The sequence below is a fragment of the Dendroctonus ponderosae genome, unplaced genomic scaffold (assembly GCF_020466585.1).
Source record: "Dendroctonus ponderosae isolate FM_Combo_2020 unplaced genomic scaffold, Dpon_F_20191213v2 Dpon_F_20191213_7, whole genome shotgun sequence".
Lineage (NCBI taxonomy): Eukaryota > Metazoa > Arthropoda > Insecta > Coleoptera > Curculionidae > Dendroctonus > Dendroctonus ponderosae.
In genome coordinates this window covers 266,546-285,821 of record NW_026018916.1, presented here as the reverse complement: position 1 = coordinate 285,821, position 19,276 = coordinate 266,546, and the positions used below count along the sequence as shown (strand labels likewise).

General features: G+C 35.2%; 1 protein-coding gene across 1 annotated transcript in view; it reads left to right on the top strand.

Moving 5' to 3' along the window:
* Positions 1-3,030: 3,030 nt before the first annotated feature.
* The window catches only part of LOC109539819, a 19,281-nt gene continuing 3,035 nt past the window's right edge, over positions 3,031-19,276 (top strand). Inside the window, exons 1-7 of the mRNA XM_019907830.2 lie at positions 3,031-3,326; positions 14,820-14,894; positions 17,695-17,908; positions 17,961-18,191; positions 18,248-18,640; positions 18,694-18,883; positions 18,944-19,108. Coding sequence (XP_019763389.2) covers positions 14,850-14,894; positions 17,695-17,908; positions 17,961-18,191; positions 18,248-18,640; positions 18,694-18,883; positions 18,944-19,108 — 1,238 coding nt within the window. The 5' untranslated portion in view covers positions 3,031-3,326; positions 14,820-14,849. The remainder of the gene's footprint in view (positions 3,327-14,819; positions 14,895-17,694; positions 17,909-17,960; positions 18,192-18,247; positions 18,641-18,693; positions 18,884-18,943; positions 19,109-19,276) is intronic.

Here is a 19,276-nt window from a genome sequence, read left to right as displayed (position 1 = left end):
ATAAGAGCGTTACGATCCGTCTGTGGCGTATCCATAACTGTTTAACAATTTAATTTTTTATTCAAGTTTATCTAGTTTAATTTTGGTTTAATTTGAGCTATTCGGACAAAGTAATATTTTGTCTTACGCCGTTTTATAACAGAAATTTTGTTTATTAAACTCTTTAGACGTTCAAAACTGTTTTAAATTCCTTTGGTTCTTTTGAGTTTCTAATGCGTGTTAAGAGAACATTTTTACCATGTTACTATTTTTGTCATTTGCTAGCTTTTTTGAGGCAAATTTTTAAGTTTGTTTTCACATTTTTCGTTTCATCTTTAGATATGCAATTTAATTTTTGCCTTTCAGCATTAGTTTCGCACTTATAATTTTAATTAATTTAATTTACACCAATCAGAATGCTGTCTGGTCAGTCCCAATAGTCCCAATTGAAAATCTGAACATTAGAAAACAGACTTTCAAATAAATTTTACATAAAAAATGTATGTACATTTTAAATTTTTAAATGGAAACGGTTGGATAGTTTTTTTCTAATTTTCTTGAATGCATTTATTATATATTTACGCGTTTGAAGTTTTTTACAATTTTATGTTCTTCGACAGACTTTTTGAAGCAAATATTCAATTTTGTTCTGGAGTTTTTTACACAATCTTTTTACAGACTTATCCGCAATTTTTATTTTGCTATTTCACATTAGTTTTCTAACGATAATTATACTTAGATCTACAATCAGAATGCTGAATTGTCAACCAATAGCCTCAATTGAAAATCTAAACAATATAAAATCTATTTTCGTTTCAGGTTTACATGAAAAATTAATGTTAATTTTTAATTTTCAAGTCAAAACTGTTGGAAGGTTCTTCTATAATTTGCTTTAAGCATTAGTAATGTTTTTACGCGTTAAAACAGACCATGTTTGGAAAATGTCAAAAGTATAAAACCGTTTTTCAGATGAGTTTTATTTGAAAAATTGGTCTTGAAGCCATTAATCATATTTTTACGCCTTTCTTCTATTGCTATGGGGCCGTATAATATCGAGTTCCTTTTTTACAAATATAATATACATAATGTGGAGTTTCTGACCGTTTCTTCACAGTTTTAGGGTTTTTTCTAGACTTTTTAAAGCAAATATTTAGTTTGTTCTGGATTTTTCACGTGGAATTTGATTTTTGGCTTGTCACAATAATTTTGCAAATTGTACTTAGATCATTCAGATTGTCAGAGCGATTTTACATGAAAAATTAATGTAAATTTTATTGTTTCAATGGAAAACGGTTAGACGACTTCTTCGATACTTTTCTTGAATGCATTAATGAGCTTTTTACTCGTTTATTCTATTGCATCTCATAGATTTTCTGACGTTTTTTCACTCTTAGGGTCGGCTTGACTTTTTGAAGTCAATATTTAAGTTGTTTTGGATTTTTTGCGCAATTTTTAAACACACTTATTCGCAATTTAATTTTTGACTTTCTAGATTCAGTTTGTGTGTTGTATGTTGTTAAACCGCTGGAAAGTTTCCACGTATTTTTCTTGAATGCTCTGACATTTTTAGCGCGTTTCAAGAAGGAACCAGTTAAATAAAAATAATCACGATATGCTTCTACGATCTAATGGGTAAAAAATTCTTTAAAATATTTGTTTTTTAAATCAAATGGAGTTAAATCAAGAGTACGTGCTGGCTATCTCAGAAGTCAATTTATTGGTGTTTTGATGGAAGTTTAACTTCAATCAGCTATTGAATATTTTATGTGCTTTAAGCGAAAAACTGAAAAAAGAAGATGCTTTTAGAGGACAGTGAGAAAATATCGCAAACTTTTAAAAACATAAATTTCGTTGGAAAACCGATAATATTTTTTAGGTGGCTGGAAAAAGACTACTTATAACTAAATATGTTTTTATAACACGGCAATCTTTGGAAATAAAATCTTCCAAACCCAGTAAACTTAGTATTACTGATGTCCTCAGATTTCCATTCAATCCTTTTTCATCATCAATTAACTATTGAAATGTTAATTTCGATGTGTTTTTCTTTGGGAATTTTCACACTCGTTGGTTCTTCTTGTGGTTCTTGTCGTAATGGTTCCGCCACTGGAAGATCATCACGGGGTCAGGTGAAATGGCAAAAGATATTCCTTGTTGGCTGTCGATATTAAAGAGGAAAAGACCACCGAAAGTTCTGATTTGAATGCAAAAATCGCGAAAGAATGCTGCTGGACCGCTTGCCAAACTCTTTGCCACGATTTGGTGATTTCGTATGCGTTTTATGTGCACATGAAGGCTCCAAGTAGCTTTGTTAACATATTACAGTAAAATGGCAATCATTCTTAGTCCATTCACGTCGAAATTCAACTCAGGCTAAGGAATTACTATTACGGCGACCTTTGCGATCAGATCGAGAGTGTGTCATTCGAGTCTTCTTTTGAACGCTTCACAACAAATCTTCAGTATGTGTCTTACTTGAAAGTTGAATGTCGATTTGACATAGTAGGTCTCGATTTTACAGTTATATCATCATTGCACATCATCTGGCAGCTATTTTTCACCGAAAAGTCGGTAGTAATTTTAATGCCGATTAACTACTATGAAACTGGCAAAGTTTCAACCAAAGTTCATTGATAGTTTCAACTATTTAGGAATTTACCTAACAGGAGGAAAAACTTCCAAGCTTCAATCCACTTTTCATTAGATCATTTTTGTATTATCACATCAGCAAATTTGTCTAAGAAAGCACTTTATAGGGGCAAAAACGTTTCCTCCTTCCTTGGCACCTGATCTGAAGACCATATTGCATTTGAAGAGTTTAACTATTAGCTAGAAATATCCATTTTACGCATGAAATCAAACAAACAGACAATCCGCAGGAAACATTATGAATCAAAAAATGACCCAACTTAAGTTGGGCTTTAGCCATAGTAGGGCATGTCGACTCATCTTCCTCAAGTTAAGCGCGTGTCTGGGTCAGCAGGAGCAATGCCATACCCCACCCCCTGCTGCTGGTACTGCTGACCGAGTGCCGCGACTTCTTCCTTCCTAAAGCAGGTGGATCTCCATTCTTAAATCGCTTCTCTTCAACAAAACAAGAAGAAGAAAAGCCCATCATCAGCATCATCATCATCTAGATACCGGTGGTGGTCTGCTAGATACGCTATCGTTCAACTGGGGCGCGGCTAAAGTGTTTTTTTTTATTTAATAATTTTTTGTCGTCTTTTTTGTCGTCGACGTGAATAGTAAAAAGTGTCGGTTGCGGTCACAAGAACTGTGCGTGGTGAACTTTCACAGGATTTGACTAGAAAAAACACTCAAGCTAGAGATCTACATTGATTTTTAAGGTAAGTCACATAAAGGAGGGGGCTTAGGAAAAATTAAAATGTTTTGGGCTTCGCTCAGAAAGGAAAAGGAGTTCATTAGTCTATGAAAATTTACTTTTTTTATTTTTGATTGTTATTATTATTATTCGAATTATTTGGCAATTTTCTCGAACTTTGTAACATTCTTGTACCTACAAAAGTTGAAAGGTAAATTGTCAGTTTGCCTTTCTTTTTAATCTGTTAATCTTTGTGAAACCACTAGAATGTGCCCAATTTTTCAATTGTTTCTTAAGTTATGTTGGCTTATTTCGATCATTTTTTTGTTGAAAACTTGGGAGTTTTTTAGCAACAAAATTTGCCATGAGCAAAATCAAGTTTTCCGGGGATACATTAATCTGCTAAATCAGGAAGATTTATAAAAAAGTCCCTAGAAATGTCTGACTTGCTTTGTTCTAACTGTTTCTGGTTTTAGTTCGAAATCGATTTTCTAAATCCTGCTTCTAAAGGCGACTTGTCTGGCTTCAGTTTTTCTTTATCGCGAATTTGACTTTTTAAATACTAAGCTAACAAGATGTGTACAAAGGGATTATGAGCATTTGGGGAAAATGTCTAGCAATTGTTTAATATATGTTTCCTTTTTCTAAAAGCTGTCTTGAGTTTTTCCTTTAATGCATCTTTTACTTGCTGTAATTTTATCTAGGAAGAGTTTTTCGCTTTGCAAATGTGGAGCTAAAAAACTTTGAAATTCACAAAATAAAACTCTACAAGCACAATTTTCAGACATAAAACATTTTAAAAGATCAATTTACAATTTAGCTAAGAAATTGTGAATGTTTACAAAAAATTCCTATTTTTTTTATAAATATCTCTGTTTTTAAATTCTCAGTTTCTGACAATTTGTCCTTTCGCGCCTCTTTTCCTTGCTATAATTTTGCTTCGAAGCGTTTTTCGCTTTTCAAATATTGAACTAATAAACCAAATGAAACTCCACAAACAGCATTTTCAGTTTGAAACAGTTTAGAAGATCAACTTCAAATTATTCTAAGAAATTGTGAACTTTTGAGAAATTTATTTATTTTTTTTCGCCGCTTATTTTGCTTTTTGGAAATGGAGCAAACATTTTTTGAATCAAATAAAATGAAACTGTTCAAGAAAAAGTTCATACATGAAACGGTTTAAAAGGTCAACTTCAAATTGATCTAAGGAATTTTGAACGTTTGCAGAAAATGTCTCATTTTTTTTGTAAATATTCTTTCGAGCACGAATTGCGTTCTTTTCAGGTTTTCAACGGAAGGCTCTTTTACTTGCTTTAATTACTCTTAAATTTTTTGCCGTGTTTTGGCTCTGAAATATTGGGCTGAAAACTGTGAAATAAACCAAATGAAACTCTACAAACACAATTTTCAGCCAACATTTTACAAGATCAACTACTATTTTTTTTGTAAGTAAATATATCTGTCCAAACTCTTGAATTAATACCATTTTTCTTTTGAAAAATTGGGACAGGAATGAATCTAAAAGCTTCAAATGCAAAAAAACGGAAAAAGTGGAAAATTGATAAAACTACTGCAATTTTTTCTTCATTGGCGAGATAAAAGCCAAAATTGTCAGGCATTGCTTTCGTTATTTAATCAAGTATTTCACTATTAAATAAGCGGTGTAAAATTTGTCCAATTTTCCTCAAATTTTGCCGATTTTATTAACTCACTTTCGCCATCGTTGTGACAAATTAAATAAGTTAAAAAACTGATGAAGATAAATAAATTCAAAACCGCCAAAAACCTTCAAAAACAGAAATACATTTCCGCAAGCTACTTGAACTAAAATTAGCCGGTTTATTCGATCAGAATACGATCAGATCGTTCTTTGCACATCAAGTAAGACAAACGGCGGCTGATTAATACCAAGTATAAATTAATTAAAGATCCTACCTAAAAACCTCTCTCAAATAACATCCTTTTAATAATTACCCACTTAAGTACGTCGAAAAATGCCGCTTTTGAACTTGACCAAAGAGATTAAAAATTGGGTTACGAAGACGCGATCGGCTTGTTTCTACCTTTACCGTGACCATGGGAGTGACCATCGTTAAGATGATTGCCCAACTGCTGTAACTGATCGCGTATAGTATACTTACAGGCATTTAAATGCATATATAAAATTTATTCAATGGAAATGAATAATAATATTAAAGGCGAACATTTCTAACCAAAAAGTGCGAATCTATTAAATTTTTACTTCATCAATCAGTGTTGCTTTATTGGGAACACGAGAGCAACGGTGTGATTTAATTACAATTACATCAAACGCATTACGAGAATCAGTACAGTCTTCGTGTGCAAATCCTGCCAGTTAAGATCCTTATAAAGATGTTACTCAAGCGGTACAGATACTGGAAATTTTCCTGGTACATATAATGACTGTGTCTACAGGTTAATTATGGCATTTCCTTTGGAAAATAGATACGCAGTAATTGTTCTAATATCACCGAGCAATAAGCAATAATCGTTACAGGATTTAATCAATATTTAGATGAGCAACTGGCATAATTTCTTTACGGCAGCTGCATTGGGAAATTGAATCAACGTTTCTTCAACACAAAAAGACGACCCCCAAATAATCGAAAATTAACTGCCAATCGTTCCCAATAACTGTGCATATCAGTTCGATCTTCAATCGGATCAATCAGTGAAACAGTACGTAAGTGAAGCCCCCCTTAAATCGGGTAAATCACGACCAGGCAGAGTAGAAAGTAAAATACGCAAGCAATTATTAAATCGTGCAATAACCAAAGTTAACGGTAACACTTTTAAGATCAGATATTTTGATCATTTATTTGAAGAAAATTAGATTTATGTACAAATGGTGTCTGGTGCTGGTTTTTATTCGTGATTAAATAATTATTAGTTTGGCAGAAAGTTTTGAGTTGGATCAAAATTCATATTTTTTTTAATAGGAGAAATCAAAGTTATTTTAATGAATTTCTAATTTAACGCACATAAAATAGACTCAAGTTCAGTCAAGAAAGTGACAAAGTTGCAAAGTCTGCCACCAATAAAACAGCCTTTTGTCCATTCAATGACGTTAATTTAAGTTTTTCAGCTATTTTCTACTTAATACATACATAAATAAACATAAACAATTACACAAATTTTTGAAAATCCTGACAGACACAATATTCGGCTTGCAATTGAGGTAAAATGGAAAAAAATTGTAAGTTTCCACATTTCTAGAGAAACACTTGCTTTATTTAATACACTTACAACGTATTAATTTTTTTTAAAGTGTGATTCAGGATTGAATAACAAGTTTTAAGACCCACTTTCTATGAGGAAGACATTGAGCTATCAGGATGGTAGAAATTCAGGAAAATAGCGATAAAGTTGAAAATAACACAAGTAATAAAGAAAAGTTTGTCGAGTTAATCGAGCTGATGTTAGTACTTCATGTATTTTCCACTTTGATTCATATATTTTCGTAAAAAAAGCAAGGGGACGAGGCCAAAAAATCAACAATTTTACGACTTGTATAAAAAAATTGAGAAAAAATAGAAAAAATCTCATGCTTCTCAGAAATATAGAGGCATCATATCATGAAATTGTTGAAGAATGAACACTAGCAATTTTCGATTCTCGGTCGAATGAATGAAAAATTATGAGACCCAATTTCTATAACCGACATTAAAAGAGCTGCAAAAGTTAAAAAAAAGAGTGACAAAGTTGGAAATTGCAACACTAATAAAGTCGCATTTGTTCCATTTAAGGAAACAGAATTCAGTTTTTTGTCTACATTCCAACTTGGCTGATACATTTAACAAAAATCGTGACGCAAAAATGAGCAGATATCCGACTTGTGTAAAAAAACAAAAAAAATTGAGAAAAAATGTTGGCTCCTGAAAATTGCCAGAACTATAGAAACAAATTTCCGCTATTGAATAATGTGAAGAACACGGTCAATTTTCAATTTTGGCTAACAAAGCAATAATAAATCCTGAGAAAACATTCAGATTCGCATTCGTATCGCATTAAAAAAATCGGCAAACATTCTGAAAAAAGTTACAAAGTTCAAAATGGTTTCATTTAATGAAACACGCCGTCGACTATTTAATCACGCTGCAATGAGTTTTCAGTGTATTTTCCACTTTAAATAAATATTTTTAAGCCGTATCCTAACGTGGTCGAAACTTAGCAGTATTTTGCGGTGTCTGGAAAACTTCGCCTAAAATTGCGGAAAACCATTCAAAATAACTAAAAATTCCCAGAATTATAGGCATATGTATATTTCCACTAATAAATGGTGTGAAGAAAGTTAACAATTTTCAAATTTAGCTAACGAATAAGTGAAAAATCCTGAGACTGAATTTCTATAGAAAACACTCACGACTCAGAGTACCAAAAAAAATATCTGCAAAATGGCCACAACGTTCAAAATAGCGGCAATAATTGCTAAATTTTTTGTCTATTCAATTATGCTAATTTTAGTTATCGTCGCACAATGTAAGCGGAAACCAGTAGAATTCGGAAGTGAACTGAAAAATTTGCCAAAAATAGACCAAAGTCTGCAACTTTTGTATGTCAATTATAGAAGTATAAAAGGCGACGAAGCAACTAGTGTATACAGAGTTTAGTGCTTCTTTAAAAATCTTTTTTTTGTTTAAATATTTCCTTTTGAAATTTGATGTGAGTTGAATGTTCGTTATTTGCCACCTTGTCATTCAAACGGTGTTTTCATATTTGAATCAGAAGAATTTTTGCCAAGTTTCGATTGCTTTTTGAAAATCTTCCACTAAGCCCGAGTAAAAATGCCCTGATTTCCTCCAACCTAAAAGGAACTATTTCACAGCGCATAAATAATACATTAAAACCAAGCTTTATAACTTTTTTTTCCAAGATGATGTGTTTCTTAGGCAGCTAGATTGACATTTTAGAAAGCAGCGAATCTGTTTTAGGTTCGAAATTAATTTGGAATTCAGGAAAATAACCATAAACCTCTACATCGAGCAATTAAACAGTTATCGGAAAAACTTAAATATCGCGCCCTTTGAGCAGACAAAAATCTGTTGAGAACTGAGAAAAGCACGTACATTTCCTGCAAAATTGCTGAACTTTTTATTGGTTATTCCCAATTCTTTGATCGACCACCAAAGCGGATAAACCCATTCCAAGCAAATCGAGCTCTGAATTGACAATCTCTCATTCCAAATAATTTCGACCGCTCTTTGATTATTCGCCTTTCATTTTTTCCACGTGAACTCTGATTAACGCCATGCTAATCTTGAACATAATCAAGAAGTGTGCTGGACCATGAAATTAGAAAGACACCGAACATTTAATTAGTGCAATCTGAAGACATCAATTTCGAATTGTGTTGTTTGCAAATTTACAATTAACAATTTAGTTGAAGCCACCTCTGAAGACGCAAGTCACTCGCGTTTGCAAAACGTCGATAGAAAAGTATTTGCCTAGTTTCAAGCATTTACCAGGAACGCTCAACTGATCAAGAATGAATATTGGAAACATTAAATCTTCATTAAAATTCGCGTTTTTTTAAATCTTTTATTAATTGGAGTGTAGTTAATGAATGCAAATCGACACTTTTGTGCAAACATTCACTACCTCGAATGCGACTGAAAGAGTTTTATGGTACACACCTGAGGAACTTTTAATGACTGGCTGAAGATGGTCTTTAAATACAACAAAGTTGGACAAAGTAATGACCTGCTGACCGACTGAGTACAACGCAGACGGTTGGCCGTCATTTTATAATCATTATAAGTGTAATTAGCATCGGAAATGACCGAGACATATGTTATTTTTTGGCGACAATTTAAGAACAGAAATAACAAGTCTTTGAAAGGGTTTGCAATTGCTTTTTTGATTACTCAAACTCGTGAAGATAATGAATTATTCTGAATCTAAACAGTCTCTGATGATGCAAGCCACTGCCGCTTGCGAAAAGTTTGGCAGTAACTTTTTCCATCCACCACATCAGTTCCAATTAATTCATAAACAAACATGCTAAAGGAAAACCGGCGTTTTTTGAACAAGTGAATTCTATTAAGTGATTAATCGAGCGTGAAGCTCTCAAAGAACGTATTGTTTTTGCCATGTATTTACAAATGACTGAACATTATTCAAATGGGTTTCTTCGTTCTGTTCACAATGGATTATGGACAGGTTGCGAGTGGAAATAGAGGTTACAAGAACCTGATGGTCAGATTCAAGCGTGGGATGAATTTGTTTTCACTGAAGCCATAATAAGGCTAGTTATTGAACTGTTGAATGCTATTGATCATAAATTCACCCACGCTCTTCTGTAGTACTACCGCGGCACGACAAATTAGCACTAAACATGACAAGCAGGAAATAAATTGCCTTAATCGCCTTTCTTCATTTGGTTCCCTCTACAGTTATGGCTGGTTTCATTATTTAAATTTCGCTGGATTGGTAGATGCTGCAGAAAGTACGCAAACATTAGCAATATTTTGCTACAAAAATTAGGTTGCTTCTACTACGAACCATTAAGTTGCAAATTAACACATTCAGGTGTAGTCCTTTAAGGCCGACTAATAATTGGATTTTCTCACGCTACCACCCCATAAATAACAGACCAAACCACATAATATCATTTTAATGGTGGATATTAAATCTTAAGTAATTATTAATAACTACCAAGACTGGCTAATATAATAATTCTTTCGCGTGACCGTGATTCTGAATTAAGCCATTTACTTGGATGCGAGGTGAAAATTGATAGGCGCTTGAATCATCGTCATGTTCTATTTGTTCATATTGTTTAGAGCTTGTTGGAATATCTTTTTTCTCTTGCGTTCAACATAAAAGTCGGCCTTCTTTAATAGAGAACTAGTGAAGTAATTTTGCAACTTGTCTTCGTTAGTTAGAGCACCGGAAAAACTCCGCTAATGCAATAAATTCTCATTGTTCTTGTAAGAATGGCCATCGCTAAAACTTCACACGCATGAATAATGAATGTATGAATAAAGATAATCAAATACCAAACCCAAACTTAAGTTAACTGGGAAATTATGTCAGTGGCACATGACGACACTTGCGTAATCTTCCTTAAGAGATTTATTCTCGTTCTTCATTCGGCCAGCCCAACAATGCAAATACTAATGGCTTTTAGGTAATGGGCAGTTACTGTGCTTGTGTAAAATGCGCTTCATGCTTTGTGAATTCTTTCATTTCCATCTACGCATTCTTGGATTTGAAAAGGAGAAAGTGTCCACAATGGTTTGCAGCCACATTAAACCGACGTGTTAATTTGTAAATTCACATGTGAAATAAGCCGCAATATTCTTTGATTTTGAACAGCTACATTATATTTGAAATTTTCTTCACTTCAGTCACTTTTAAACAAAATTTGTCTCGCATCAGCAACTGATTTTTTTATTGATTAACATTTTTTAAGCGGCAGCAAAAACTTGAAAATCAGCTCAAGCAGCAGCGTCAACTTTCTACAAAGTGTCAACACTATTTTAGTCCACTTTAAGACCAAGTTTGATTCTACTTGATGATTGAAGGAAATCTTACAAAATCTTACATCTTCACAAAGAAAAATTCATAACTCCCAAACTAGCGGGAGTAACATGCTCAAATTTCTATACAATGTCAACATGCAATATAGTCACGAAAGCTCTGAGTTTGACTCTAATCTGAGTATGAACTGATTTTTCACAATCGTTTATATATGAGGCAGCACAAAATCCTAAAAATGTTCACACGCTCACAACAAAAAATTCCTAACTCTCATAAAAACTTGACCAACCAACTGAAATTTCTACACAGTATCAATACAATATAGCACAATCTAATAGCCGAATTGCACGTAAAACGGAAAATCGCCTAATTTTTCCCAAACGTTCATATTTTCCGCTGCAAAAAAATCTTGAAAATTATGACACTTTTACAAGAAAAAATTGCGAGTCTCCAACGCGATCAGAACTTTTGTTGAAACTTCTTCAAAGTTTCAACACAATAGAGAGCTATATGGAGTCCAAATTTCACTGAAATCTGAGAATCAACTAATTTTTCTCCATGATTGTATATCTCCTATAGTTGCAATTGCAAGGAAAGTTTTAAAAAAATTTTGTACCTTCACAAAAAAAATCAAGACTCCCAAACCAAAATTTTAGCTGCATCCCAGCATCAACTGATTTTTCACTATTGCTTATATTGGAGGCAGCAAAGCCAGTCTTTAAAATTCTCAGACTCTTGCAAAGAAAAATTCATAAATCACAAACGATCCTAAACAGCCTGCTCTACTTTCTTCACAGTGTCAGTACAAAATAGGTCCACATACAGTCCAAATTTCACAAAAATCCAGATATTAACTGATTTTTGGCAATTGATTATATTTGAGGTGATGACCAAATTCCAAAAAAAAATTCACACGCGCTTAAGGAAAAATCCCTAACTCCCAAAGAAACTCAAACAGCAAGCTGAAATTTCTCCACAGTGTAGAGCCACGTACAGCCGAATATTTCCATTAATAAAACCGTATAAAAAATGATAACAAATGCCGAATTGAATTGTCAATAATTCATTTGCCGGTTAAAATCAATAGTTCAGGTCTAGACATTTGAAACATGGATAACGGTAATTCCGGTCATCTTTTTAGTAATCATCAAATTAACATCAATTTCGAACTAGGCCAACAAGTTCACTAATACATTTATTAGATGTGTAGTAATAGTGGTCGGGTTTCTCTCGTATTCTTTGGCCAAAAGTAATTCATTAACGATACTGAGTTTCGGCAAGCCTTCGAATCTTTCGATGATTAGTCATGAGCTGTGAAGCGACGAAAATAAATAGTTTCAGTAGAATCACACCGAGACGGTCTAGTTTGAAAATGCGCCCTATTTTCCTGAAAAATATATGCAATTTTCCCAATTTGGCTCTGTTTGCGCGCAACGTACGGTAACGTTTTTTCTATCTACAGCTAACGGGATCTCCAGTTAAGATCAGGTCTTATCAATGTCACTATACTTCTTTAAAGTATGTTGAAGTACCATTGACTACAAAAATCCTGTTCTTCTATCAATTGATTCAGAGAAATGCCTTCTACCGGAGATCATGTCTGCATTACACACTTTTATATCCGCTAAATTGTTACAGAAACCCTCATAAGAATCGACAGGAATTTTCTTACTTCTATTTGATGATCAAAGCCGCACACTACCAGAATATTCATTTTATGGCAAAAATAATTGGAAACCTCGCTTTTTTTCGCATTGCGGTCTTTGAATAATATCGATGAAATCCTAACTGAATTATTGCATTTAAATTAATAAGGACTTCGTCGAGTGGAATGGTATGGATGTGAATGTTTCATGAGACGTTAGTTAACAATCTTATTAACGCGAGTGCGTGCAATCAATCAATTGGATTTATTTTAAATTAGCAAAAGTATCTCAGGAAGCTGAATGGTGTCACTTTACTTGAGCCATGATGGATGTCAAGCCAAAGATAACATTCGGAATGGATGTAGAAATAGTGTGAGAATGTTGTTGATTTAAAGCAAGTGGCTCCGCATTGAGAAAACTAATCTACTTTATGTTTTCGCACAGTGTCAAGGAGGATTTACGCTCTCGATGGCCAAAGTTTCACTTAAATCGGAGCAGCGATAGATTAATATAATAACAATAATAATAATAATTCTGAATTGAACCTAAGATCCTGCTTGAGTTTTTTCCACAATTATAGGAGGTTTTCAGCTACCGATGCAGAAAATTAATTTTCACAAGTTTTTAAACTTTGGCTCAAATAAAAGAATCTTTTAAAAGTGCATGAAAGCCAAACAAAATTTTGTTAGGGTTAAATTTAAGGAAGCATACGATCGATGCAAAATTCAATAATTTGAATGAACGCCTTGCACTGTCACCGTCAAATCAATAATAATCCATCTCCCGTGGCAACGCCACCAGTTGTTTCTCCCACAGAACATCCCCTCCCTCCAGGGATGTTCTGTGTTTCCCTTTTGTTCTCCCGGAAGTACCGCCGCACCGTCTCCTGTCCCAGCCATGAAGTAGTCCCAATGTTGCCACCCCCCGTCCTGGGTGTGCCCGCCCACCAATGTTGCCGCCCTCGCCGTGGTTGATCCGCTTTCCCAGGTTACAATTTCTAACTCGAAACTGAGAGAAGTACATTAGTTCAATTTTTTTGGCTGTGTAAAGGAGGCTTGATGCTATATATTTGAATAAAATTATCTAAATCGCACTCTCGGCTCAGTTTTTAGAGACTCTGAAACATCAGACGCACATCATCTACCGTTTGAAATTTGCATTTAAGCGAAAAAAATGTAACTGTGAATTGTTTGACTGAATTTACCTGATTTTTTTTTGGAATGTAAGACGAGTTGTGGGCTACAGATGTGGTAATTTGCATGTAAATCAGTGTTGCAATAAGAGCCATTCAATCATTAGGCTCGAATACGCAAAAGTTTGAAATTTGCACGCACAAAAATTTAATTTTCGGATTGAAGGCAAATATTCATGTGCAATTTTCGCAAAAGAAAAAACAGATCTGTAGGCGCAAATTGGACACAGTTCTGATTAAATTGGGGTTTTTATGGACTTTTCAGACACCTTCAAAGATCTGCTAACAGATATTTTAAAACATGCACTTAACTGAAAAAAAAAATGTCGCTCCACAATACAAGGGAGAATACGCTTGAAACGTTCTCACAGTATTAAGGCTGGGAATATGCCAAGTTTCTTTTCAATCGAATTATTGATTAATTTTAAAACGTTTTTGTACGAGCTGAAACACACTCTAATTCCGAATTGAGTGGAGGATTCTATTTGAGTTTTCCGCACAGTAGAAAAGATGTTTTAAGCTATTTTTCATAAGCTTTCAAATATCGAGTTCAAAGGAGCGAATGTTTCAACTTGGCGCACAATATAAAAAGGGGCCTTTTTTCCTCAATTCCCCAACTTAACGGCAGCAGTCGCACAACTAATTCAACAGATAATGAGGAAATTAAACCCGAAATCAATCAAGTATTAGTGCAGAAGAGTCTTCAGTAGTTATTATCTCAGCTAGAAGCCAGGCTGAAGAAAATGAAGAAAAAGCAGGGAAAAATAACATCGCTAAGCTACCCATTAGTCATTTCAGCTTTTTCTTATTCAAACTATCAAGTGCATAATTACATATGAATTAATCGAGCGATAGTAAGGCTCCAATACTCTCCAACGTCGGCTGTTCATTCATACGTTTGCCATTATAGACCTACTTTTATTTTGGCTAATTGTCTCTTCTTGCCATATTTCTTGGCAAATTGCTATTGTTATTTTGCTCGCTTTCAATTGTTAACGATTTGCCCAGCAAGGAACGAATTATAAGGAAAAATGATAAATAAAAACATGAAATAATGGGCTGCTGATGATCATTACATGGCGTTTGAGAGCGTAAATTAAGAATCCCCGAAAAGCTAATTGCCAATTAAAATCCGCATTTTCTTCGCATTGTTAATATGCATTTATTTTTTTTACAGAAGGGACCCAGCTGGTAGAGCCAAATTGCAATGCGATTGTATTTATTGCTGATGGCCGGCCTGTTGTCCAAAGGGGTAAGTTTGCTTTAAGTTCACTAGCTTAAAGCGATGATGATCAAACATTCAGTTGAAAGGGTGTCAGAGAACACAAAGCTATTTTTCAAGTGAACGGAATTTTTTCGATGTCTTCAGATGGAATGTCACCATACTAGGCGTGGTTCAGATCTTATACTGTTAACCAGTCGCTTAGAATTTCAAATGTCGCCTTTTGCTTTGGTGTACTCGAAGTGGGTGATGGAAAATTGATTGACACCACTGGCCTCTCGTAGTCCAATTGTTTAGCACATGTTTTCGGCACTGTATGTGGGCAGCGGGGAGTTTCAATTGTTAGCCTTTTCAGGACAAATCATCAGTTTCGACTCGGCATTTTCTTTAGCCATTAAAACTCGACTCAAAAAATTTAAAATTCTTCTTGAGAAATGGCCCAGCGTGTGTTTCAATGCTAATTCTGGAGCTTCTATGTTTCTTGGCTGGTTGCATACTCTTATATAACGAAGAGAAGCTTTGAACGGTTGCGGCTAAACATTGCGTAAGGAAAGATATGGATGATGACATGCAAAACCAAAGTAGCTGAGAAAAATGCAAGTAAATAAGCGAAAAATGAGAAAGCAGAAAATAACTTCTTCGCTCAATAGAAAAACGATCTTCATTCATCCAAGACTTCTTCCAGCGCTGCTTCAAGGTCCACTGTTTTCATTCAGTCTTGTAAGGGCGGCGGTAAATTTTTGCCAGTAAAAATCACTGTCGGACTATTAAATTACATACATATGGGCGGTGATACACCTGAGGCAGGCCCGGACTATAACGGTTTTATGACCAAGAGCTTTGGGCGACAAGTGACCCAAACATACATTTACTTTGCTTTGCCCATCTTGCCGACACTAGAGATGGGTATCTGAACCGATTATCTCTTCACGGCCATCTGATAAGAATGATTAAATTGTTAACATCATGTAACAAGACGCAACACTTCTTCAATTGCTCCGTCTAACCAAAATCGTTTAGAAACAAAAGTTCAGTCATATTTAATAAAATAGTTTCGGAGTCCAAATGGACTCAAGGGAGATGTGTTCTAGCAGTTTCATTCTAGCGGAATTTGCAAACAAACTTGCACTTTGAGAGGAAACAACCTTAAAGCCCGTAACTGTTCTTCTGCAACAGCCCAAGTAGTCTTCTTGCCTGCGTTTTCATGATTTTTTCTGGACATCGTTTCTTTTTCGTTTATACTCATTGTTGTCTTCAAACTACTGATGGCGATTTCTCGATAAAACACTCCAACACTAAGATGGAACTCTTCGGAAGAAATCCCTAGGTAGGTTTTTATAAAGCCCATTATTTYCATGTTAAGTAGCGCGGTTTTATAAATTGTTTAATGGCACAGTTGCACGTGATTACGCTGGTTGATTTTGATTATGACACCCGGTGATTTTATTTRATTCACGCTGGTATAATTATGATTTTTTTTGGCAAACGGCTACGATTTACTTGATCATTTTTTCCTTGATTCCTCYATAGTTTTTCCTCCAATGTCCTTTCGCCTCCATATACAATACTCCSAATATTCAGGCTACCAGAAGTAATAATTCTTCAATTAATTACTTCATTTAATTACCACTTACCAGACCTCATTAGCTAACACTAAACTTAATAAGCTGCAAATAGCACTATCATTTACGTAAATCACTGGTTTGATTTAATTGCATTGTGCGCTCCTATATTTGGATCTACAGGGGCAATTAAACATTATTATGTTGTAGTATACAAATATGCACTTGAAAACTAGCCGGTATTAATTTAAAGCAGCATAATTAGCGCAGTTTGGATTTTAATGAGAACGGCATTGAAACGCATATTTTATTATGTATACTAATTATTCGAGGTAAATATTGGGGAGCGCAAACCCGCTCAGTTTCTTTGACTAATTTATAGGGCAAAAGAAGACAAACGGCCCTGAAAGCCTCAATTAGTGTTTACTACGGGTATCGTAAACTTTACAAATTTATTACATCTATATCTGTGATTCTATGGCAAATAAATCTTCGCCAGTTTAAGCATATAAATTATCTGCAAGTGCAGTTTGCCTTCAAGAACAATCGATAATTCTGCCGCATTTGTTGACAAAAACTGTACATCATCGCAGTTAATCGTTTATTATAAAACAATGTTTTATTTAACAAGTTCACTAACTATACAGGGTCATTAAGGAATAATTTCCCTGCATGATATAAATATTTTTCTTAAATCTGATCGTTTCGGAGATACAGAGCGCTGAAGAAAATGTGCACAAAAAGTGTTTTTTTGTGGTTGACTCCTCCTAATTGTATATCATTGTATGCCTTTGGGCAATTATTGCAATTTCTCAATTAGTCAGTTAAAGTTTTTAGCAGGTTGTTGTGTATTGTGCAGATTTTTTAATTTTTTGAAAAAATCGACCCCCACCACCCATCAAAATTTCACATGCTTTTTTCTTGTCAAATTTGTATGGTTTTTTCATTGCACCGAAACAAATTTCGAAATGGATGGATTTTCGAAATGGAAATTTTCTGAACAAACTCAAGTTCCAAGCACAATTTTAGTGAAAATTACATGACTACTTTGTGCAGCTTTCCATTTAAAATCTCAGAAGCAAGATAAAGTGTGAAAAAATTACAAGAGACAAAAAGTTTCAAAAAAATCAGTGATTAGTACTGTGAAGCCCTTATTAAAAATGAACCTGGTTCAGCCTGTATATTTGCGCACAAAATTGCACAACTTCAAGCTTTAATCATCCCAACTCCATCATTCTGTTGATATTAATTGAAATCATTTTCATCAGCTTTACACAATGGCAGAAGAAGTAGAGGTGGTGGAAGCAGTGCCAAGTGAAGAAAGCGATGACCATTCGAACAAAATCGAAAAAGACGGCAACAACGACCAGATCACAATGGAAACTACTGATGACCAAGAACAACCGCCCAAGAAACTGGCCTATAACAGCCCGCCTAGGAACAACAACCCCATCAACTTACCACCACCTCCTCCTCCTAGAGGTAAGCATCTGGATCCTGACTGGTCTGGAAAACAGTTTGGCTGATTTTTCAGGCAATGGAGGCCAGTACTACAACAACCACAAGCCGTATAAGAACAAGCCAAACTACGAAAACAAGAACTCCTACAACGGACCACCTCCTCCACCTCCAAAGCAAGCAATGGATAAGTATGATAAGTACGGCCCGCCCAGCGGCGATCTCTGGCCCGCCCCTGTTGGAGACATGCCGAAAATAATATCCCTTGATGTGAAATGCGAGAAGAACTTGATGAAAGTTTACATCGGTGAGGAAGGATTTAAAGGGCAGCTTCCACTGGAAAAAGTCTCGTTAATGTTTCAGGATTTGATAAGCCTTTTTACGGAATAGTGTTCAGTAAGGGCCATTACAGCAACGTCCACTGCGTCCATTTGCCTGCTGGTTTAGGACGAACGTCCACGCACTTTGAAATTGGAATTCATGCCTGCGGCACATCGGGAAACACTGAAAATGGCCTGTATGGATACGGAGCTGAGAGTGGAAGTGGGACGTATTTTGAAAACATCATTGTAATTCAGTACGATCCTCAAGTGCAAGAAGTTTGGGACCAAGCGAGGAAGCTGCGATGCACTTGGCATGATCAGTATGAGAAATCGGTTACTTTCAGACCTTTCCCTGTGGAAATGTTGAATATCATCAGAACTGATTTTGCGGGCGACAATGTTGGCTGCTGGATGCAGATCCAAGTGGGGAAAGGTCAGTTAAGTTAAAGCCACCCAAGGACTTTAAACATCGGTTGAAAATTTCAGGTCCATGGGCTTCAGAGGTTTCAGGCTTAGTGAAGATCGGCCAAACAATGACGATGGTCTTAGCCATTAAAGACGACGAGAATAAGTTTGATATGCTGGTGAGAAACTGCATGGCCCATGATGGAAAAAGGGCCCCAATTCAGCTGGTGGATCAAAAGGGATGCGTAACACGCCCCAAACTCATGTCCAGGTAAATTTGGAGGTTTTCTAATGTTTCCTAGAAAATCGCTTTAACTTTATCCGTTTGCAGGTTTACGAAAATTAAAAACTTTGGCGCCAGCGCTTCGGTGCTTTCTTACGCCCATTTCCAAGCTTTCAAATTTCCGGATTCGATGGAAGTTCATTTCCAGTGCACTATCCAGATCTGCAGGTATCAATGTCCGGACCAGTGCTCAGAAGGAACCAACCAAATTGGGTGCGTTGTTAATTATTACACAGTGTTGAACGCAGGGCAAAAGGTCGATTTTTCCAAAAAATTCAAGTTCCTCAAATACCTCGAGTGATACATCATTTTCATCGGAAAGAGACAAGGAATGCAACGAGCTAATTAAAAGACACCGGGGCCTTTCCAGTTCCCAAATAA